This window comes from Oncorhynchus mykiss, chromosome 15, assembly GCF_013265735.2.
Source record: "Oncorhynchus mykiss isolate Arlee chromosome 15, USDA_OmykA_1.1, whole genome shotgun sequence".
Lineage (NCBI taxonomy): Eukaryota > Metazoa > Chordata > Actinopteri > Salmoniformes > Salmonidae > Oncorhynchus > Oncorhynchus mykiss.
In genome coordinates this window covers 62440080-62463938 of record NC_048579.1, presented here as the reverse complement: position 1 = coordinate 62463938, position 23859 = coordinate 62440080, and the positions used below count along the sequence as shown (strand labels likewise).

Below are 23859 nucleotides of genomic sequence, written 5' to 3'. Positions count from 1 at the left end.
GTCTGAGACCTGATAGGGCGAGAGAATGCCCTTTTCTCCTCTCTCTTCCTGTCCTGCCCTCTTCCCTCACCTTTCTCCTCTCTCTTTCTGTCCTGCCCTCTTCCCTCGCCTTTCTCCGCTCTCTTCCTGTTCTGCCCTCTTCCCTCACTTTTCTCCTCTCTCTTCCTGTTCTGCCCTCTTCCCTCACTTTTCTCCTCTCTCTTCCTGTTCTGCCCTCGTCCCTCACTTTTCTCCTCCGTCCTGGGCAGGTGTTGTGAGCGATTGCACGCCCCCGCCCGCAGCGGGATTAAAGAGGACACGTTTAATTGCTTGTTAACAAATGTTTACTGCTCCGTACTGAGCAGCCACCCGTTTCCTGCCAAGTATAGACCTCCATTACTCTGAGAGATACACTGGGCTGGAAGGAGGGAGAGACAGAGAGAGACAGGAGGGAGAGAGAGAGAGAGACAGGAGGGAGAGAGAGAGACAGAGAGAGAAAGGAGGGAGAAAATGGGGGAACTAAGTGACAGATCACAAGATGGCAGGGGGTGGAGACTGACCAATCACAAGGGGGCAGGGGGTAGAGACAGACAGATATAAAGAGAGTATGAGAGAGAGAGAGAGAGAGAGAGAGAGATAGAGAGAGAGAGAGAGAGAGAGAGAGAGAGAGAGAGAGAGAGAGAGAGAGAGAGAGAGAGAGAGAGAGAGAGAGAGAGAGAGAGAGAGAGAGAGAGAGAGAGAACACGAGCACGATAGGAAAGTATTATAGCAGTAGAAAGGCAGTATTCTCAGTGTAGTCTAAGAGGGAACATTGAGTCTTTGGTGCAAGTCAGCAGCAATGACCAATATACCCACAATCACAACTCCCATAATCACAAAAAGATTGCAGTGACCAAAACTCCAGTTGATTCTCCGAACAGTTTTGGCTGTTTCTAGAACTGTGACTGTGCTACAAGACTGATACACTGACTCTTCACCATGGAATGAAACTGACCAATTGATCAAGGTTTTTTCAAAATACATTTTCTAAAACAAAAAAATCAACACAATATGAGTTCTGTCAGTCCATAGAGAAAACCCCAGACATGCATGCACATACCGGTAGACATGCACATGCTCAATTTCATTACATTTCTAATACATTGGGGTGTTATCCTGTCTAGGGGGGGATGACGACAACATCTGATACAATCTTGTTTATTTTTCTATCATCTCGGGCGCGGCGACTCGTTGAGCTTATTAAAAACTACAGAGCAATATCAGACGTGTCTGTCATCCTTTAGATGAAAGGGGCCTGTCTGGCTGCTTTATGAATTATGATTTCTGGTGGTGCTAGGCTAAAGGCGCTAGGCTAATGGTGCTAGGCTAATGGCGCTAGGCTAATGGTGCTAGGCTAAAGGCGTTTGGCTAATGGTGCTAGGCTAATGCTACACTAACAAACTACTTGATGTAAAAAGGTCTTCTAAGTGAGAGACTTCTGCTAATGTAGCAGGAATCCCTTGGTCTTATCTGAGCTCTGATGCTTTTGTTAGTGCCCAGAGCTAGTGCCTTAGCTAGAAACATTTAAAAGCCATAACCTAGCCTGCAACAAAGTTCTAGTGTTACATGCTAAAAGCAATTCATATCTTCCATTTAAAGTGCTAGCATCTCGCTAACAGGTGTAAACAGGTCTTCCATAGCTGCACCAGTCACCTCAGGGGGGAGAAGAAAGATGAAAGTAGACTCTGGTTGTTGTGTAGGCTACATTCTTTCATGTGTGATAGCCATGAGAATCGATCTAGACAGGGACTGTGAGGAGATATTGAATTCACACTTTCATTCCTGCTCTATGTATGCTGGGATATCACCACGGCAACCAGGTTATCTCCCACTGGCAGTGGGTAACCCGTTTTGTGGTCGAGCGATATAAGGAACAGGAGTTCGATTTTTGGGGGAATGATGTAAAAGAGACAATTAATATTACATTGCCACACCAGACACACACTCTCTCTTTCAAACACAAACACATCCTGTAGCTCAGTGAATAAAAATACAAATAAAATACACTTATGACAGAAAAATGAAGAAATATAAGAATGAGCAATTTCAGAGACTGGTATATATATAAATATATAGATATCTCTGTTTTCTATGTATTTTGGTCAGGATGTGACTAGGGTGGGTACTCTAATTTTGTGTATGTCTAGGGGTTTTTGTATATCTATGTTGGCCTGATATGGTTCCCAATCAGAGACAGCTGTTTATCGTTGTCTCTGATTGAGGATCATATTTAGGTAGCCCTTTTTCCCACTTTCTAGTGTGGGATCTTGACTATGTGTAGTTGCCTGTAAGCACTATATTGTATAGCTTCACGTTTCGTTTGTTATTTTGTTAGTTTGTTTGGTGTTCATTCTTTTAATAAAGAGAATGTACGCATACCACGCTGCGCCTTGGTCTGATCCTTTCATCGAACGTGACAGTATATGAACTTTGACTTCAACCTTATACACACATAAAGGCGTGTTTTGTATGTAAACATTATTAAAGTGACCAGTGTTCAATGACTAGAATACAGTTTGTACATTGTATACAGTGCCTTCAGAAAGTATTCATTCCCCTTGACTTATTCCACATTTTGTTGTGTTATGGCCTGAATTCAAAATGGATTAAATAAAATGGTTTCCTCACCCATCTACACACAATAGCACATAATGACAAAGTGAAAACATTTATTTTTTAATTTTAGAAAATGTATTGAAAATGAAATACAGAAACATCTCATTTACATAAGTATTCACACCCCTGAGTCAATACTTTGTAGAAGCACCTTTGGCAGCGATTACAGCTCTGAGAGCTTTCCACACCTGGATTGTGCAACATTCTTTTCAAAATTCTTCAATCACTGTTAAATTGGTTGCCGATCATTGCTAGACAAACATTTTTAAGTCTCTCCATAGATTTTCAGAAGATTTAAGTCAACATTTGTAACTTGGCCACTCAGGAACATTCACTTTCTTTTTGGTAAGTAACTAAGCAAAAGTGTAGAGTTGGCCTTGTGGCTTAGGTTATCGTCCTGCTGAAAGGTGAATTCATCTCCCAGTATCTGGTGGAAAGCAGACTGAAACTGAAACAGGTTTTGCCTGCACTTATCTCCATTATGTTTCATCAAGAAAACTCCCCCATTGTTAATGATTACAATCATACCCATAACATGAAGCACCCACCACTATGCTTGAAAATTGGAGCGTTTTTGAAGTATTACTTAATGCCATGTTGCAAACAGGATGCATGTTTTGGAATATTTTTATTCTGTACAGGCTTCATTCTTTTCACTCTGTCAATTAGGTTAGTATTGTAGAGTATTTACAATGTTGTTGATCCATCCTCAGTTTTCTCCTATCAGAGCCATTAACCTCTAACTGTTTTAAAGTCCCCATTGGCCTCATGGTGAAATCCCTGAGCCGTTTCCTTCCTTTCCGGCAACTGAGTTAGGAAGGACGTCTGTATCTTTGTAGTGACTGGGTGTAGTGATACAGCCCCCAAAGTGTAATTAATAACATGCTCAAAGGGATATTCAATTTCTGATGTATTTTTTTGGACCCATTTACCAATAGGTTGCGAGGCATTGGAAAGCCGCCTTGGTCTTTGTGGTAGAATCTGTGTTTGAAATTCACTGCTTGACTGAGGGACCTTACAGATAATTGTATGTGTGGGGTACAGAGCTGAGGTAGACATTCACAAATCATGTTAAACACTATTATTGTACACAGAGTGAGTCAATGCAACTTCATATGTGACTTGTTAAGTACAATTTTACTCCTGAACTTATTTAGAAAAATGTGGAAAAATCAAGGGGTGTGAATACTTTCTGAAGACCCTGTACATGCATATGGGAATGTGTGTGTGCCCTGAAGATAACATGTGTGGGTTCTGTGCAATGCCTTCCCATTGGTGGTTTAAAGGTTATCAGTGGAGTCTCTTAATGACACTGCTGGGCCCGGCCAATGTTCATTAAGCATTCAATTAAACCATCCACTGACAGTGCCTCAAGGGGAGACAGAGAGCTATGTGTACCACAACATCATAGAGGAATGTTGGGCCGTCACAGACGGACTGCTATTCTATTCTCCGTAAGTTGGTTTTAAATCGTTTCTACCTTAACCTGCCCTGTCCGGCCGTACATTGTTTTGTTCTATACTATTGCGTTCTATACATATCTACCCAAATATATTTGAGTTAGTGCAGTTCGACGACTGTTGTTTTTCTCTACAAGATCTTTGCCATGCGTTGGTTAGCCATGCGTTGGTTAGCCATGCGTTGGTTAGCCATGCGTTGGTTAGCCATGCGTTGGTTAGCCATGCGTTGGTTAGCCATGCGTTGGTTAGCCATGTGTTGATTAGCATAGAAAACCTCTAGCGTTGCCTGATGGTTTGAGATGTGTGAAGGGGTTGGAATGTCCTCTGTGGAAAAGTTCCATTCCTCTCTACTCTACTGAACTGCCCTCTATTCTGTTCAACTGTCAGAGGCTCTAGACATGAGTCACCATAACCTGGAGTCAGTCAGTCCATAAAAAGACCTCAGAGGAAGATTACAGAAAGACAAAAGAGAGAGAACGACAGAGTCCTCTTTTGTTCCTCAATACATGTGGGAGAGAAAGATAGAGGGAAGAAGAAGAGACCCATTAGGCAAAAACTGGTTGACTCAACGCTGTTTCCACGTCATTTCAACAAACAAAATTCAATGTGATGACATTTAATCAACGTGGAAAACTGATTGGATTTGCAAAGAGGCATCAACGTAAGGGAACTTCCTCTTTTTTTCACCTAACTTCTAAATCCTAAATCCAATGACATGGTGAATTCTTCTTGTTGATTTCACGTGTAATTCACGTTAGTTGACAACTCAACCAAATGTAAATCAAAATGAGATGTTGAAATGAGGGGCAGACAGGCAGGTCAGTTAGAGTCTAGGAATGAATGAATCCATACAACAGCCCCAAATACACACACATGCTATAGACCAATCAGAACCCTGCTTATTGTAATTACAAAATCATGGACAGAGCAGAAAAAGGTGCGGGAAGCGCAGCTTGACAAAACAAACGTTTCTTTAGAGAGAACGTGTGATCAAAAAGGGTCTGGTTCTCTATAATAAAACTCTTCATTAAAATCTCAGTGGGAGATAACAGCACTGCTTTATTACTGCCTTGGTGCTAGCTGGGGGCTCTCTCTGCCTTGGTGCTAGCTGGGGGCTCTCTCTTCCTTGGTGCTAGCTGGGGCTCTCTCTTCCTTGGTGCTAGCTGGGGGCTCTCTCTTCCTTGGTGCTAGCTGGGGGCTCTCTCTTCCTTGGTGCTAGCTGGGGGCTCTCTCTTCCTTGGTGCTAGCTGGGGGCTCTCTCTTCCTTGGTGCTAGCTGGGGGCTCTCTCTGCCTTGGTGCTAGCTGGGGGCTCTCTCTGCCTTGGTGCTAGCTGGGGGCTCTCTCTGCCTTGGTGCTAGCTGGGGGCTCTCTCTTCCTTGGTGATAGCTGGGGGATCTCTCTTCCTTGGTGCTAGCTGGGGGCTCTCTCTTCCTTGGTGCTAGCTGGGGGCTCTCTCTTCCTTGGTGCTCACTCACATCCACAGAATTCACACCCATCTTCCTCGTTGAGATACGCCCCTATTGGAGAAAGCCAATAGCGTCAGTCTTGGTCAGATTTTCATTCTGCTAATGTTCTGGTCTGTTGTCTGTGATGATGTCATCTTGTAAAGTGTACCTTGAATTGACTGCCTCATTCAAAGGAGGTGTACAATGTGTGATTTTCTACACCTAGCCACACAGCAGACAGAGGTAGAGTGTGGTGACAATTGGAGGGGCAGTCATATAATTGAATATAAGTGAGGACAATCAAAGTCCCATAAAATACTGGTCTATTCCGGTCTGTTCAGAACATGGTGTACAGGCCGAGATGGAGTCATGCACAAACATACATACTCGTACATACATGCACGAACACACACGCACAGAGGATAAAAGAGCCACAAGGGACCAAAAGGATTAATGGTGTGTGTCCAGGATTAATGGTGGTCTTTGGAGTCCCTGCTGCCCCCGTGACTTCTTATAGTTATTTGTCCTGTTTCGCTGCATGTACAACTGGGTAACCTGTACGAGTGCGAGGTGTGAAATGGAAATGTGTTTTTTGCATATCCCAACTCCCCCGAGACACCCTCGGAGAGTGGGGCCACGGCCATGTGTGTCTGTGCTTGTGTGTGTGGTTGCTGAATTTGTGTGTGAGTCTGTGTTTGTTTGTGTGTGTGTGTGTGTGATTAACTCAAGGAAGGGCGTAAGAAAGGAAGGAAGGGCATAAGAAAGGAAGTAAGGAATCTTTAAGAAAGAAGGAGGGGCAGTTGTAGGTGTTCTAAAATAAGACAGCAATCAACCACACCACTGTAGACTTCATATTTACATTACAGCACTTCCTGTGTACACAGTTGATTTACATCCTGTTTACCTGACATTGTGGTGGAAAAAAGTAAATGAAGTTTAAGACCACTGCTGTACCGTATGTTACTGTTGTCCTTCTGTCAAAAGAAAACACATCCAGGCTTGCACAGGAAAGTGCGCACACACACACTAAGGCTGCTGCAGTCACCTGCTGCTGGAATGGTACTGCAGTGTTGACATGCCAGAGGGAACATCTCTGCCTGCCACAGCAAAACTAGCAAAACGTTACATAAAGGTTCTTCTGAAACATCCACTCTACCACCTACAGATGCTAATGCTACTCCCGCTATAAATAGCCACCTTTCTGCAGCCCACCCACGCAGGTGGCTTACACCTACCCTGTAGCACAGGGGACGTTGTGTAAATGTTTGGTCAGTGTTGATCCAGCGTTGAGCCGCTGTTTGGCTAGCACAGGAGAGCTTTTGAAAAATGAGAGAGGGATGGAGGCAGGAAGGTAGGAAGGAGACATTTTACGGTTGGGCGGAAAAATGTATTTACCTCTGTCTCACTCTGGCTTTCTCTCTCCCCCTTCCCTCCCACTTCTGCTGTAGTTTCTATCTCTTTTTCTCACAATCTCTCTCCTCATACTCGCTCTTTTTTTCCATTCTCTTTCACTTATTCCCTCTCTCCTCTTCGATAATGCTCCCCTCCTCTCTCGCTTCCCCGATCTCTCTCCATCTCTCGCTCTCCACTTGATGTATCCAGCTGTAAATGTATAAGCCTCATGTGCTTGCTGTTGCCACGGCAACAACACAAGGGACCTTATAAAGCTAATAAATAGAGAGCAGGAGGGGAGAGGAGGAACATTCATAAAAAAAGAAGGAAAATGGGCGCAGATCTATTCCTGGAGTTGGACCTGGGGGCTGTTGACGGATAGAGGGATGCTGGCGAAAGAGAGGACGAGAGAGAGAATGAGATAGACAGTTGTTTCTCTGGTGGCACGTTGTGATGTATCAGATTTGATGTGCCAGCCATGTTTGCTGGTGTCTGTCGAATAGTGGAAATGGAGTGTGCGCGCGCATGTTTTCACATTCGTGTGTGTGTGTGTGCGAGTGTATGTGACTGTATCTGTGGTAATAAAAGGTGGCTTATATTTGTTCTGCTTAAAGCTGCAATGTATCACTTTTTGGGCAACCCGACCAAATTCAAATAGAAAAGTTAGTTATAGATCTGTCATTCTCATTGAATGGGTTTAGAGCGTTGGGCCAGTTGGTTGCTAGATCGAATCACCAAGCTGACAAGGTAAAAATCTGTTGTTCTGCCCCTGAACAAGGCAGTTAACCCACTGTTTCCAGGTAGGACGTCATTGAAAATAAGAATTTGTTCTTAACGGACTTGCCTCGTTAAATAAAGATTAAATAAAAAATAAATAAACAAAATTGAAAGCAAATCTAAAAAGTGGTTGATCTGTTCTATTTCTATGCTTCCCATTCATAAGTTTTCATTTTGCGTCTTTTACTTTTGGCTTCAAACAAACGGAAAAAAAAATATTTGTGGTTATTGAAAAGATATTTCACAGTGGTTTATATGATACAATGCTTCTCTACACCCTCTCAGCATTGCTTGTTTTGTCACATAAACGGGTAGTAGGTGAACTATTCACATTTTTGTAACCAGGAAATGACAGAGCGATTTCTGTATATTGCACCTTTAACTGCATGTACAACTGGATAACCTGTATGAGTGTGGGTTGTGAAATGGAAATGTCCCCTGAGACACCATGGGAAAGTGGGGTCACAGCCAGGGATGTGCAGCTAGCCTCTGATCTGCTTCTTCATAAATAACCAAATGAGACATGATACACACACATGCCTGATAATCACCTCTGTTTCACATACACACACTTGATCATGGTCTCTCTCTCTCTCTGAATACAACTATGGAGAAAGAGAAGGACATACTGTTCTCCTCTCTTCTACTCTCTCCTCTAGTCACCTCTCCTTATCTCTCCCCCTGTCTCCTCTCTGTTGAGATGTGGGTGGGTGACAGCCACGTCACCTGGTAATCATCACTGCGACACACAGGAAATAGAGAATAAAGTCACACACACAGGCTAGACGCCGTTGCCCACGGCCGGGGGGAAGGGTGTTAAGTGTCTGTGTGTGTGTGTGTGTGTGTGTGTGTGTGTGTGTGTGTGTGTGTGTGTGTGTGTGTGTGCTGCAAGACTTACAGCGGGTGCTTTGAAGTAGGAATGTCTTGATTCTATTGATAACTAATTGCTACACCTGAGGATGGTCTTTTAAACTCAGGTGAGGTTAGCTTATTACATGAGCTCATTCTGTGCCATGGCATTGTTGAATACTTGTTTCTGATTGGCTTGAAGGTTATTCTAGAGCGTGCATTATTTCCCTATGACGCATAGTATACAGTATTTGCACGGTAGAATTCAATGGCTATTAATCATTCTCACATGTTCTATGTTTGAGCTGCTATTGAAAGCAACATCACACATGCACACACACACACGCTCGCACACGCACACAGTCACCGATGCACGCACGCAGCACAGCACTGTTTGTGTACAGTAGATCTGAAATGACTGGACAGGACTAAACAATAACATTACATTCCCACCAGTTGGAGGGCAAGGTGAGGTTGGTTCAATATTTCTTACGTTACATCTTTCCATTCCTCTCAGATCTACAAGAACACCTGCAAGAGGTGGATAGAGGGCAGAGGTCGGTTTGACTTTGGATGACACCTATGTAAGATGGTAGGACCAGAGAATGATATTGCATGAAGAACGACACTGATCCAGACCTTATCTACAGCTGAGTTACCTCTGGCTGATTTCAGGTGTCACAAAAGCCAGACAGAATCAATCTATCGCCGAGGTGTCATCCCTCCCTCTCCCTTCAAGGTCTCCGTGAATGAGGACGCCAGAGAGAAAAAGAGAAAAAGGCCTAGAGGTAAAATGCGAATAAATGAAATAAAGACTAGAAAATTGTGTCCAGATGGAAACGTCCAGATCCACTACACGCAAAGGGAATAGGAAGGAAGAAGATGGATAAAAATTCCCAAAGAGTGAAAATCTCTAGGGAAAAGACAATTTCATAGGGGCTAATTGGCTGTTTCCAGTATTTGTCCAATTAAAAGCTACAAAAGCTATCTAAATGGAGCTGACATGATCCCTCATTCTCTACAAGTCATGCTATGTCCAAAATCTGTCCCTTGGGTACCTGTGGGGGGGCAGTCGTCGTTGGAGCCAGGTGAGTCCTGGTTGGGGCTGACTGGCGGGCTGGCAGGGGGGCTGGTGCTGAAGCTGGCGTAGCCCAGGGACGAGCTCACCTCGGAGGGATCACAGCTGTGGTTGACTGGCCTCTGGTTCTGGACATCCAGGGAGGAGGAGAGGGAGGTCCGCTGTTTGGGCTGGAGGGAGAAATGGAGAGGGCGAGAGAGGAGAACAAAGGCAATGTTAGCAGATGTGGCTAAGTATTGTGATTGTGTGTGTAACTTTTGCCACATAAGAATTCAGTACTGTGCTGCAATTCACTGGTGTGACGCTGAGAATTCCAGTATGTTTTTTGTTCAATATAGAGGGACATGTGAAAGTACCCCGTGAGCTGTGCACTGGAGGAGCAGGACTCTTGGAAAAGAACACAGGATTCATTAAGTGAGGATTATCTCCACTTCCTCTCACAACACACTCATTAGCCTGCCTGTGTGTGTGTGTGTGTGTGTGTGTGTGTGTGTGTGTATTTTTCAAGGAGTGTTTGCATGACTTCACAATAACTGTACAACACCTACATGTGTGCGCACACACACACACACACACACACACACACACACACACACACACGGAATTCCAGAGAAGGAAAACAAGTGTAGTGAGAGAGTGAAAGCTGTAATGCAGACATAGATACAGACGCTTTACACAACACACCATTTACAGCCAGCAGAATAACTACTGCTGCTCTAGATTACTGTTCACACTAACATCTTATACACAAAACGCAGGCCAGTGTGTCTGCAAGAACTCAAGGTTTATTACTGAGAGTAAGAGGAAGGGGTCGATGTGGCAGGTTGTTAAGACAACGCCACATCAGGGGACTAAAAGTTCTGGGACAGTGACACACAGACAGAGAGACAGGTAGAGGTTGACGGGGAGAGAGGGGGGAGAGAAAGATAGCGATGGATGTCTTCCAAAGACATCCCTTCCTACCAGGGGACAGTGGGCCAAAGGGGAACACAACAGAAGCATCACTATCCTATAGAGAGTTAGGGTGCAATACATCAACGAGAAGTGATCAGAGTGACAGGCGGCGTACAGGGCCAATGGGGAATGAGATAGTTTTACTTGAGGCCAATAGGGAATAGTCAGAGTACGGTGAGAGGGGCAGTGTCAGGTAGCATGGTAATCCATAGGGAGATGCTGACATAATGTACAGTGCTGTGAAAAAGTATTTGCCCATCTTTCTGATTTTCTCTATTTTTCCATATTTTCGATACTGAATGTTATCTGATCTTTAACTAAAACATATTATTAGATAAACGGAACCTGACTTTACAAAAAACCCATCTCATCCAAAAAGTTGACTCAAGATTGCCAAAAAGTACCCGGAAGCCCTTGGATGATCATCAATACTCTTGGAAGAATGTTCTATGGACGGGTGATTCAAAAGCATAACTTTTTGGTCAACATGGGTCCCATGATGCCTGGTGAAAACCAAACACTGCATTCCACATTAAGAACCTTATACCAACGGTCAAGCATGGTGGTGTTGTGTGATGGTTTGGGGATGCTTTGCTGCCTCAGGACCTAGATGACTTGCTTTAATAGAAAGAACCATGAATTCTGCTGTGTATCAGAGAATTCTACAGGAGAACGTCAGGCCATCCGTCGGTGAGCTGAAGCTGAAGTGCAGCTGGGTCATGCAGCAAGACAATGATACAAAACAAACAATCAAGTCACATGAAAATGGCTAAAAAGAAACATTTGAAGTTTTGGAATGGCCTAGTCAAAGTCCAGACCTAATCCCAACTAAGAGGTTGTGACAGGACTTGAAATGAGCATAATGTAATGGCACCGAAGAGGATGGCTGAAGTTTTACATGCCGGTAACCAATTGAGCAATTTTGTTTGTTTTTAACTTAGTTTTTTACTTATTTTGTACATAATGTTGCTGCTACCGCCTCTTATGACCGAAAATAACTTCTGGACATCAGAACTGGGATGACTCACCGTGAACTGGAAGAAGATTTTTCCTTTAACGAGTCCGACAAGAAAGATATAAGGCTCTCCCGGGAACAGGCCCAAATCCCCGTCATTTGTGTGAAGAAATGACGGAGGAAAAGAGGACGCAGATCAGGCTGCCTTTGAGAATCTGTAGGCGAGCGAGTAAACTCCAACTGCCGCCAATTCTACTTGCTAACATGGAAAAAAAATATGATCTACGATTATCCTGTAAAAGAAATTAATATCTTATGTTACACTGAGTCGTGGCTGAATGACAACACGGATAATATAGAGCTGGAGGGATTTTCAATGCGCCGACAGAACAGAGAAGCTACGGTTGGTAAGACGAGGGGTGGGGGTGTGTGTCTTTTTGTCAATAACAGCTGGTGCATGATGTCTAATATTAAAGAAGTCTCGAGGTATTGCTCACCTGAGGTAGAGTACCTTATGATAAGCTGTAGACCACACTATCTACTAAGAGAGTTCTCATCTATATTATTCGTAGCCATCTATTTACCACCACAGACCAATGCTGGCACTAAGACCTCACTCAACCAACTCTATAAGGCCATAAACAAACAAGAAAATGCTCACCCAGAAGCAGCGCTCCTAGTGGCCGGGGAAGTTAATGCAGGCACATTTAAATCAGTTTTATTCCAATTTTTACCAGCATGTCACATGTGCAACCAGAGGGAAAAAAAACAACTCTAGACCACATTTACTCCACACACAGAGATGCAATCAAAGCTGTCCTCTCTCTCCATTTGGCAAATCTGATCATAATTCTATCCTTCTGATTCCTGCTTACAAGCAAAAACTAAGCAGGAAGTACTAACTCAATACGGAAGTGGTCAGATGACGCGGATGCTACGCTACAGGACTGTTTTGCTAGCACAGACTGGAATATGTTCTGGGATCATCCAATGGAATTGAGGAGTATGCCACCTCAGTCATCGGCTTCATCAATAAGTGCATCAACAACGTTGTCCCCACAGTGACTGTACGTACATATCCCAACCAGAAGCCATGGATTACAGGCAACATCATTATCGAGCTAAAGGCTAGAGCTGCCGCTTTCAAGGAGCGGCACACTAATCTGGACGCCTATAAGAAATCCCGCTATGCCCTCAGACAAACCATCAAACACGCAAAGCATCAATACAGGATTAAGATTGAATCCTACTATATCAACTCTGACGCTCGTCGGATGTGTCCACTATTATGGACTACAAAGGGAACCCCAGACGTGCGCTGCCCAGTGACGTGAGCCTACTAGCTAAATGCTTTTTATGCTCGCTTCGAGGCAAGCAACACTGAAGCATGCACGAGAGCAGGTAACCTTCCCAAATGATTACGGCCCCGTAGCACTCATGTTGGAAGCCATGAAGTGCTTTGAAAGGCTGGTTATGGCTCACATCAACAGAATCTTCCCGGATATCCTAGACCCACTCCAATTCGCATACCGCCCCAACAGATTCACAGATGACGCAATCTCCATCGCACTCCACACTGCCCTTTTCCACCTGGACAAAAGGAACACCTATATGAGAATGCTGTTCACTGACTACAGCTCTGCATTCAACACCATAGTGCCCACGAAGCTCATCACTAAGCTAAGGACCCTGGGACGAAACACCTCCCTCTGCAACTGGATCCTAGACTTCCTGATCGTGGACTACAGGAAAAGGCGGACCTAACAGGCCCCCATTAACATCAACGGGGGTGTAGTGGAGAGGGTCGGGAGTTTCAAGTTACTTAGTGTCCACATCACCAACGAGCTATCATGGTCCAAACATACCAAGACAGTCATGAAGAGGGCACAACATAATATTTTCCCCCTCAGGAGACTGAAAAGATTTGGCTTGGGTCCCCAGATCCTCAAAAAGTTCTACAGCTGCACCAGAGAGCATTGCATCACTGACAGGTATGGCAACTGCTTGGCATCTGACCGTAAGACGCTACAGAGGGTAGTGCGTACGGCCCAGTCCATCACTGGGGCCAAGCTTCCTGACATCCAGGACCTATACAATAGGCGGTGTCAGAGGTAATCCCATAAAATTGTCAGACTCCAATCACCCAAGTCATAGACTGTTATCTCTGCTACAGCACGGCACCGGAGGACCAAGTCTAGGACCAAAAGGCTCCTTAACAGCTTCTACCCCCAAGCCATAAGACTGCTGAACAACTAATCAAATGGCCACCGGACTATTACCTCCCCCCTCCGATTTGTTTTGTACACTGCTGCTACTACCTGTTTATTATCTATGCATAGTCACTTCACCCCTACCTACATGTACAAATTACCTCTAACCTCTAACTTGATCTATCCCCGCACACCGACTCGGTACCGGTACACCCTGTATATAATTTTTTTACTTTAGTTTATTTGGTAAATATTTTCTTAACTCTTCATGAACTGCACTGTTGGTTAAGGGCTTGTAAAGTAAGCATTTCACAGTAAGGTCTTCTTGAACTGCACTGTTGGTTAAGTGCTTGTAAAGTAAGCATTTCACAGTAAGGTCTTCTTGAACTACACTGTTGGTTAAGTGCTTGTAAAGTAAGCATTTCACAGTAAGGTCTACACTGTTGGTTAAGTGCTTGTAAAGTAAGCATTTCACAGTAAGGTCTTCTTGAACTACACTGTTGGTTAAGTGCTTGTAAAGTAAGCATTTCACAGTAAGGTCTTCTTGAACTACACTGTTGGTTAAGTGCTTGTAAAGTAAGCATTTCACAGTAAGGTCTACACTGTTGGTTAAGTGCTTGTAAAGTAAGCATTTCACAGTAAGGTCTACACTGTTGGTTAAGTGCTTGTAAAGTAAGCATTTCACAGTAAGGTGTACATGTGACAAATAAAGTTTGATTTTATTTTATTTGAGCAGTACATGCTTGAAACCCCACAAATGTCACTGAGTTACAGCAGTTGTGCATGCAAGAGTCAACCAAAATTCCTCCACAGTGACGTGAGAGACTGATCAACAACTACAGGAAGCGTTTGGTTGGAGTCATTGCAGTGAAAGATGGCACAACCCATTACTGAGTGAAATGGGTCAACTACTTTTTCACACAGGGGAATTGGGTATTGCATAACTTTGTTTGTGAAATAAATAGGTAGTTGTGTTATTTGTTCACTCAGGTTCTCTTGATCTAATATTAGGTTTTGGTTGAAGATCAGGTAAAAAACATTCAAAAGTATAGAAAATTAGAAAGGGGGCAAATACTTTTTCACATCACTGTATATTTGACATATTTCTGGTATTTGTACCAGTGTATGAGCTACTGTATGTCCCCCAAGACACGCCCATGAAGATTGAAGGTCTGGAGATTCACCAGCTGTTGAGCAGGAGCCAGGTCTGCCCCATATTTTGAATAAGTGAACAACATAGGAGTGCAAAGTAGGTGAATGTGTGTCTCTCTCCTTGTGTATATGTAATCCTCATCATAATGACTGTATTCATCAACATTCATACTCACATTATATAGTTTTCCTCTCCTCTCCCCTGTGAGGCTCCACTCCTCTCCCCCTGTGATGCTACACTTCACTCCTCTCCCTCTGTGATGCTACACTTCACTCCTCTCCCTCTGTGATGCTACACTTCACTCCTCTCCTCCTGTGATGCTACACTTCACTCCTCTCCCTCTGTGATGCTACACTTCACTCCTCTCCCTCTGTGATGCTACACTTCATTCCTCTCCCTCTGTGATGCTACACTTCACTCCTCTCCCTCTGTGATGCTACACTTCACTCCTCTCCCTCTGTGATGCTACACTTCACTCCTCCTGTGATGCTACACTTCTCTCCTCTCCCCCTGTGATGCTACACTTCTCTCCTCGCCCTCTGTGAGGCTACACTCCTCTCCCCGTGATGCTACACTCCTCTCATCTCCCTCTGTGATGCTACACTTCTCTCCTCGCCCTCTGTGAGGCTACACTCCTCTCCCCCTGTGATGCTACACTCCTCTCCTCTCCCTCTGTGAGGCTACACTCCTCTCCTCTCCCCCTGTGATTCTACACTCCTCTTCCTCTGTGATGGTACACTCCTCTCCAACTTTCTTGCCCCATTCGCCCCTTCTCTTTCTCTCGCTCTCCCTTTTCTCACCCTCCCTCCCGGTTCATTAAGACCTCAGACACACCTCTCAAGGGTCTCAGTTTTCACAATGCAAGGCCAGCTAATGAACATGTCATGGCTGACAATTGGATGGTTAATAAACACTCCACGCCTGTTCAGAGCACACACACACACACACACTCACACACGGAGAAACACACACTCTACGTCAGCTCGCTTGTAAAGTTACTGTTCCACATGGAATACCAGGTTTCAGATCAGGGAACATGAGAAAGAGGGGGAGTAGGAGCAACACTCCCTCTTCTATTATTATTATTATCTCCCCCACCTGACACAAACGACTCATTTAGTTGTGTATTTGTGTGTGTGTGTGTGTGCTTGCATGTGTTAATGTCATGCTCATTAGGCAAAGCCCTACAAGGTCTACAATTTTGTTTCTGGTGTCCTTTGACAGCTCTTTGGTCTTGGCCATAGTGGAGTTTGGAGTGTGACTGTTTGAGGTTGTGGACAGGTATCTTTTATACTGATAACAAGTTCAAACAGGTGCCATTAATACAGGTAACGAGTGGAGGACAGAGGAGCCTCTTAAAGAAGAAGTTACAGGTCTGGGAGAGCCAGAAATCTTGCTTGTTTGTAGGTGACCAAATACTTATTTTCCACCATAATTTGCAAATAAATTCATTAAAAATCCTAAAATGTAATTTTCTGTTTTTTTCTCATTTTGTCTGTCATGGTTGAAGTGTACCTATGATGAAAATTACAGGCCTCTCATCTTTTTAAGTGGGAGAACTTGCACAATTGGTGGCTGACTAAATACTTTTTTGCCCCACTGTATGTGCATACTGCCCACAAAATGAGGTGGAAACTGAGCTGCACTTCCTAACCTCCTACCCAATGTATTACCATATTAGAGACACATATTTCCCTCAGATTACACAGATCCACAAAGAATCGAAAACAAATCCAATTTTGATAAACTACCATATCTACTGGGGGAAGCAATATTTGTGACCTGTTGCCACAAGAAAAGGGCAACCAGTGAAGAACAAACACCATTGTAAATACAACCCATATTTATGTTGATTTATTTTCTCTTTTTTACTTGAACTATTTTCACATCGTTACAACACTGTATATAGACATGACATTTGAAATGTCTATTATTTTGGAACTTGTATGCGTGTAAATTTTACTGTTCACTTTTTATTGTTCAATTCACTTTTTTTGATCCATTTCAATTGCTTTGGTAATGTAAACATATGTTTCCCATGCCAATAAAGCCCCTTGAATTGAATTGAGAGCGAGAGAGTGTATATGTGCATGAGAGAGAGTGACAGAATGTGTGTTAGTGTGTGTGTGTGTGTGTGTGTATGCGCACGTGTACACAGTGTGTTGACTATTGTCAATACACTATTGTATTGTAGCTGGAAACGGCAGATTTGTTATGGAATATCTACATAGGCATACAGAGGCCCATTATCAGCAACCATCACTCCTGTGCTCCAATGGCACGTTGTGTTAGCTAATCCAGGTTTATCATTTTAAAAGGCTAATTGATCATTAGAAAACCCTTTTGCTATTATGTTATCACAGTTGAAAACTGTTGTTCGGATTAAAGAAGCAATAAAACTGGCCTTCTATATAATAGTTGAGTATCTGGAGCATCAGCATTTGTGGGTTCGATTACAGGTTGAAATTGGCCAGAAACAAAGGACTTTCTTCTGAAACTCGTCAGTCTATTCTTGTTCTGAGAAATGAAGGCTATTCCATGTGAGAAATTGACAAGAAACTGAAGATCTCATACAACGCTGTGTACCACTCCCTTCACAGACCCGCGCAAACTGGCACTAACCAGAATAGAAAGAGGAGTGGGAGTGGGAGGCCCCGGTGCACAACTGAGCAAGAGGACAAGTACATTAGAGTGTCTAGTTTGAGAAACAGATGCCTCACAAGTCCTCAACTGGCAGCTTCATTAAATAGTAACCGCAAAACACCAGTCTCAACGTCAACAGTGAAGAGGTGACTCTGGGATGCTGGCCTTCTAGGACATTTCTAAGTGACCCCAAACTGTTGAGCGGTAGTGTAACTCCACTTTGACATTATGGACTATTGTGTGTAAGCCAGTGACAAAACAATCACAATTTAATCAAGACAACAAAATGGAGAAAAAGTCAAGGGGTATTAATACTTTCTTAAGGCACAAAACACACACACACACACACACACACACACACACACAGACCATGCATAAACTCACACACATACACACATACACAGACCATGCATAAACTCACACATATACACACATACACAGACCATGCATGAACTCACACATATACACACATACACAGACCATGCATAAACTCACACATATACACACATACACAGACCATGCATAAACTCACACATATACACACATACACAGACCATGCATAAACTCACACACACACACACACACACACACAAAATTGCATTTATTATCTGGGCCCCTGCAGGACACACCTAATCAGGGACATCGGGAATCACTCACAATTCACAGCACTCTGACAGGATAGGTCAGCTGTCATTGAGCCATGTCTGTACCAATCAGATATGAAGAGGGATATGCAAAGTGAATTCCTGAACAGCGGAGGAGAGAGAGTATGGTGGACTTAGTGTTGGTTAGCATTAGCCTGGGAAAGTGTTGGTGAGTGGTGAAGCACCTTAGCCTGGACCAGTCTGTGAGTGTTGGAGTTAGCATTTGTTAGCACTTTAGCCTGGACCAGTGTTTGTGAGTGGTGGAGTTAGCATTGGTTAGCGTGTTAGCCTGGACCAGTCTGGGCATTGGAGTTAGCATTCGTTAGTGCCTGGGCCAGTCTCTGTGTGTGTTGGAGTTAGCATACAGTTGGTTAAAACTTGTTAGGCTAGGGGTTCCGCTTCGACAACATCCGCTGAAAAGGTAGAGTGTGAAATTCAAAACAATTTTTTAGAAATATTTAACTTTCATACATTCACAAGTGCAATAAACCAAATTAAAAGCTAGACTTCTTGTTAATCTACCCATCATGTCTGATTTCAAAAAAGCTTTACAGCGAAAGCACACCATATGATTATGTTAGGTCAGAGCCTAGTCAGAAAAAACACATAGCCATTTTCCAGCAAAAGAGAGTCACAAAAAGCAGAAAGAGATCAAATTAATCACTAACTTTGATGATCTTCATAGGACTTCATGTTACACAATACATGTATGTTTTGTTCGATAAAGTTCATATTCATTTCCAAAAGTCTCAGTTTACATTGGCGCGTTGTTCAGTAATGTTGTGCCTCGAAAACATCCGGCGAATTTGCAGAGCGCCACATTAATTTACAGAAATATTCATCATAAACTTTGATAAAAGATACAAGTGTTATGCACAGAATTATAGATGTACTTCTCCTTTATGCAACCGCTGTGTCAAATTTCAAAAAAGCTTTACAGAAAAAGCAAACCATGCAATAATCTGAGTACGGCGCTCAGACACAAAAACAAGCCATACAGATACCCGCCATGTTGTGGAGTCAGTAAAAGGTAGAAATAGCATTACAAATATTCACTTACCTTTGATGATCTTCATCAGAATGCACCTTAAGGAATCCCAGTTCCATAATAAATGTTTGTTTTGTTCAATAAAGTCCATCATTTATGTCCAAATACCTCCTTTTGTTAGCGCATTTAGTTCACAAATCCAAGTCCAGGCGAAAATGCATACGAAAAGTTCAAAAAGTTATATTACAGTTCGTAGAAACATGTCAAACGATGTATAGAATCAAATCTTTAGGATGTTTTTAACATAAATCTTCAATAATGTTCCAACAGGAGAATTCCTTTAGAAATGCAAGTCGCTCTCACGGGTGCGCGCGTGATCAGCTCATGGCCTTCTGTCAGACCTCTGGTTAAAACAGCTCTCATTCTCTCCCACTTCACACTAGAAGCCTGAAACAACGTTCTAAAGACTGTTGACATCTAGTGGAAGCCTTAGGAAGTGCAATATGACCCCATAGACACTGTATATTCGATAGGCAATGAGTTGAAAAACTACAAACCTCAGATTTCCCACTTGCTGGTTGGATTTTTCTCAGGTTTTCGCCTGTCATATGAGTTCTGCTATACTCACAGACATCATTTAAACAGTTTTAGAAACAGAGTGTTTTCTATCCAAATCTACTGTTAATATGCATATATTAGCTTCTGGGCCTGAGTAGCAGGTAGTTTACTCTGGGCACGCTTTTTATCCGAACGTGAAAATGCTGCCCCCTATCCCAAACAGGTTTTAACGCTAGCCTGGATCGGTTTCAGCAGTGGTGTAGTCTCCACACCCCAGGGCTTTTGACACCCTAATTGGGTGTGTAATCAAAACCTTAATCAGTCAGACTCGCCACCCACCTGCACACACTCACACCCACACAATTATGAAAACTAGCTTAGCAAAATCAGAAGTGTTTCTCACGGTTACACAATCTAAAATGGTGCCTATTACCAGTCAGTTCTAGCTGATACAATAGACAGCAATGTGTTTCAGCTACAATGTTCTAAAGGGACAAGGGGCAGAGGCAGGTCTGTCTGCTGATTGGCCGGTACTAGGAGTGAAGTGACCTGGGTAATGGCAGGGCGGAGACGTTCCCTGTCGGCTCGTTAGTAAGTACCTGGCAGAAGGTCACTCCACTATCCTCTCTCACTCTGCCGCTCTCTGTCACTCTCGCTCTCCCTGTCACTCTTACTCTCCCTCTTTATCTTTCACTTTCTCTCTGTCAGTCACGCCTCCCTTGCAACTTCTCTTTACTTAATTATTTTTTTCCTCTAATTCTCTGTCTCACTGAAACTCCGTTGCCCTCTCACCCACTATCTCCCTCTATCTATCTCCCTCTCACCCACTATATATCTCCCTCTCTCCCACTTTCTATCTCCCTCTCACCCACTATCTCCCTCTCACCCACTACCTACCTCTCCCTCTCATCCCCTATTCTCTCAACATCTCCCTCTCATCCACTATCCATCTCCCTCAACATCTCTCTCATCCACTATCTATCTCCCTCTCATCCCCTATCTATCTCCCTCCCTCTCATCCCCTATCTATATCACTCTCATCACCTATCTATATCACTCTCACCCCCTATCTATCTCCCTCAACATCTCCCTCTCTTCCACTATCTCCCTCAACATCTCTCTCTCATCCACTATCTCCCTCAACATCTCTCTCATCCACTATCCATCTCTCTCTCATCCACTATCCATCTCCCTCTCATCCACTATCCATCTCCCTCTCATCCACTATCCATCTCCCTTTCATCCACTATCCATCTCCCTCTCATCCACTATCCATCTCCCTCTCATCCCCTATCCATCTCCCTCTCATCCCCTCTCTCTCCCTCTCATCCCCTCTCTCTCCCTCTCATCCCCTATCTCCCTCAAAATCTCCCTCTCATCCACTATCTCCCTCAACATCTCTCTCGCATCCACTATCTATTTCCCTCAATCTCTCTCTCATCCACTATCCATCTCTCTCTAATCCACTATCCATCTCTCTCTCATCCAATATCCATCTCCCTCTCATCCACTATCCATCTCCCTCTCATCCACTATCCATCTCCCTCTCATCCACTATCCATCTCCCTCTCATCCACTATCCATTTCCCTCTCATCCACTATCCATCTCCTTCTCATCCACTATCCATCTCCCTCTCATCCACTATCCATCTCCATCCACATCTCCCTCTCATCCACTATCTCCCTCAACATATCCGTCTCATCCACTATCCATCTCCCTCTCATCCACTATTCATCTCCCTCTCATCCACTATCCATCTCCCTCTCATCCACTATCCATCTCCCTCCACATCTCCCTCTCATCCACTATTAATCTCCCTCTCATCCACTATCCATCTCCCTCTCATCCACTATCCATCTCCCTCTCATCCACTATCCATCTCCCTCTCATCCACTATCCATCTCCCTCTCATCCACTATCCATCTCCCTCTCATCCACTATCCATCTCCCTCTCATCCACTATCCATCTCCCTCTCATCCACTATCCATCTCCCTCTCATCCACTATCCATCTCCCTCTCATCCACTATCCATCTCCCTCTCATCCACTATCCATCTCCCTCTCATCCACTATCCATCTCCCTCTCATCCACTATCCATCTCCCTCTCATCCACTATCCATCTCCCTCTCATCCACTATCCATATCCCTCTCATCCACTATCCATCTCCCTCCCATCCACTATCCATCTCCCTCCCATCCACTATCCATCTCCCTCTCATCCCATCTCATTCAACATCTCCCTCAACATCTCCTGCTCATCCATTATCTATCTCCCTCAACATCTCTCTCTCATCCACTATCCATCTCCCTCCACATCTCCCTCTCATCCACTATCTCCCTCAACATCTCCCTCTCATCCACTCTCTCATTCAACATCTTCCTCTCATCCCCTCTCTCATTCAACATATCCCTCTCAATCTACCTCCACATCTCCCTCTCATCCACTATCTCCCTCAACATCTCCCTCTCATCCACTCTCTCATTCAACATCTCCCTCTTATCCCCTATCCATCTCATTCAACATCTCCCTCTCATCCCCTATTCATCTCCCTCAACATCTCCCTCTCATCCCCTATCCATCTCCCTCAACATCTCCCTCTCATCCCCTATCCATCTCCCTCTCATCCCCTATCTATCTCCCTCAACATCTCCCTCTCAGTCCCATTAAAGCACTTAGTCTTTCACTGTCTTTCTCTTGTCTTTCCACTCTCCCTTCCACAATCTGCCGCCAAACCAAATAGAGATAATCACAGTCCATTGATCATGGTGTGTGTGTATGCGTGCTTGTGTGTGAGTGTGTGTGTGTGTGAGCAGCACGGTCTGTAAACACAACACCAGCGGATCAGTGATTGATGTTTTTTTTTTTTTTATGTTTTATTTCACCTTTATTTAAGTCTATATACCAACGCTCTAATCACTAGGCTACCTGCCATGTCTAGTTGTCTACTAACAGATGCATGGCAAAGTGATTGTGTGTGTGGGTGCACATGTGTGTGTGTGTGGGTGCACATGTGTGTGTGTGTGGGTGCGTGTGGGTGCGCATGTCTTCACCTGCTTGAAGGTCAAAGGGGAAACGGAGACGCTGGGACACCGACTATATCAAATCACACACACAACCCTCCCTCCACATGTTGTTACGTTACAGCTTTATTCTAAAATGGATTAAATTGTTTTTTTACCTCAATCTATACACAAAACCCCATAATGACAAAGCAAAAACAGGTTTTTCCAACATTATTTTTTAACATTTTTTAAACACAACTTAAATATTACATTGACATAAGTGTTCAGACCCTTTACTCAGTACTTTGTTGAAGCATCTTTGGCAGCGATTACAGCCTCGTGTCTTCTTGGGTATGACACTACAAGCTTGACACACCTGTATTTGGGGAGTTTCTCCCATTCTTCTCTGCAGATCTTCTCAAGCTCTGTCAGGTTGGATGGGGAGCATCGCTGCACAGCTATTGTCAGGTCTCATCAGAGATGTTAGATCAGGTTCAAGTCTGGCTGTGTGCTACCACCACCATGCTTCACAGAGGGATAGTATAGGCCAGCTGATAAGCGGTGTCTGGCTTCCTCCAGAGTTGATGCTTGGCATTCAGGCCAAAGACTTCAAACTTGGTTTCATCAGACCAGAGAATCTTGTTTCTCATGGTCAGAGTTCTTTAGGCCTTTTAGCAAATGGGCTGTCATGTGCCTTTTACTGAAGCGTGGCTTCATTCTGGCCACTCTACCATAAAGGCCTGATATGTGGAGTGCTGCAGAGGTGGTTGTCCTTCTGGAAAGTTCTCCCATCTCCACAGAGGAACTCTGTCAGGTTCTTGGTCATCTCCCTGACCAAGGCCCTTCTCCCTCGATTGCTCAATATGGGCGGGCGGACAGCTCTAGGAAGAGTCTTGGTGATTCCAAACTTCTTCCATTTAAGAATGATGGAGGCCACTGTGTTCTTGCGGACCTTCAATGCTGCAGACATCTTTTGGTACCCTTCCCCAGATCTGCGCCTTAACACAATTCTGTCTCTGAGCTCTATGGACAATTCCTTCGACCTCATGGATTGGTTTTTGCTCTGACATGCACTGTCAACTGTGATACCATATATATAGACAGGTGTGTGCC

General features: G+C 43.9%; 1 protein-coding gene across 4 annotated transcripts in view; it reads right to left on the bottom strand.

Moving 5' to 3' along the window:
* The window catches only part of LOC110490567 (ankyrin repeat and sterile alpha motif domain-containing protein 1B), a 358461-nt gene that overhangs the window by 125794 nt on the left and 208808 nt on the right, over positions 1-23859 (bottom strand). For all 4 annotated transcript variants that reach the window (XM_036944931.1, XM_036944932.1, XM_036944930.1 and 1 more), the window contains exon 14: positions 9617-9806. In XM_036944931.1, the coding sequence (XP_036800826.1) occupies positions 9617-9806 (190 nt within the window). The remainder of the gene's footprint in view (positions 1-9616; positions 9807-23859) is intronic.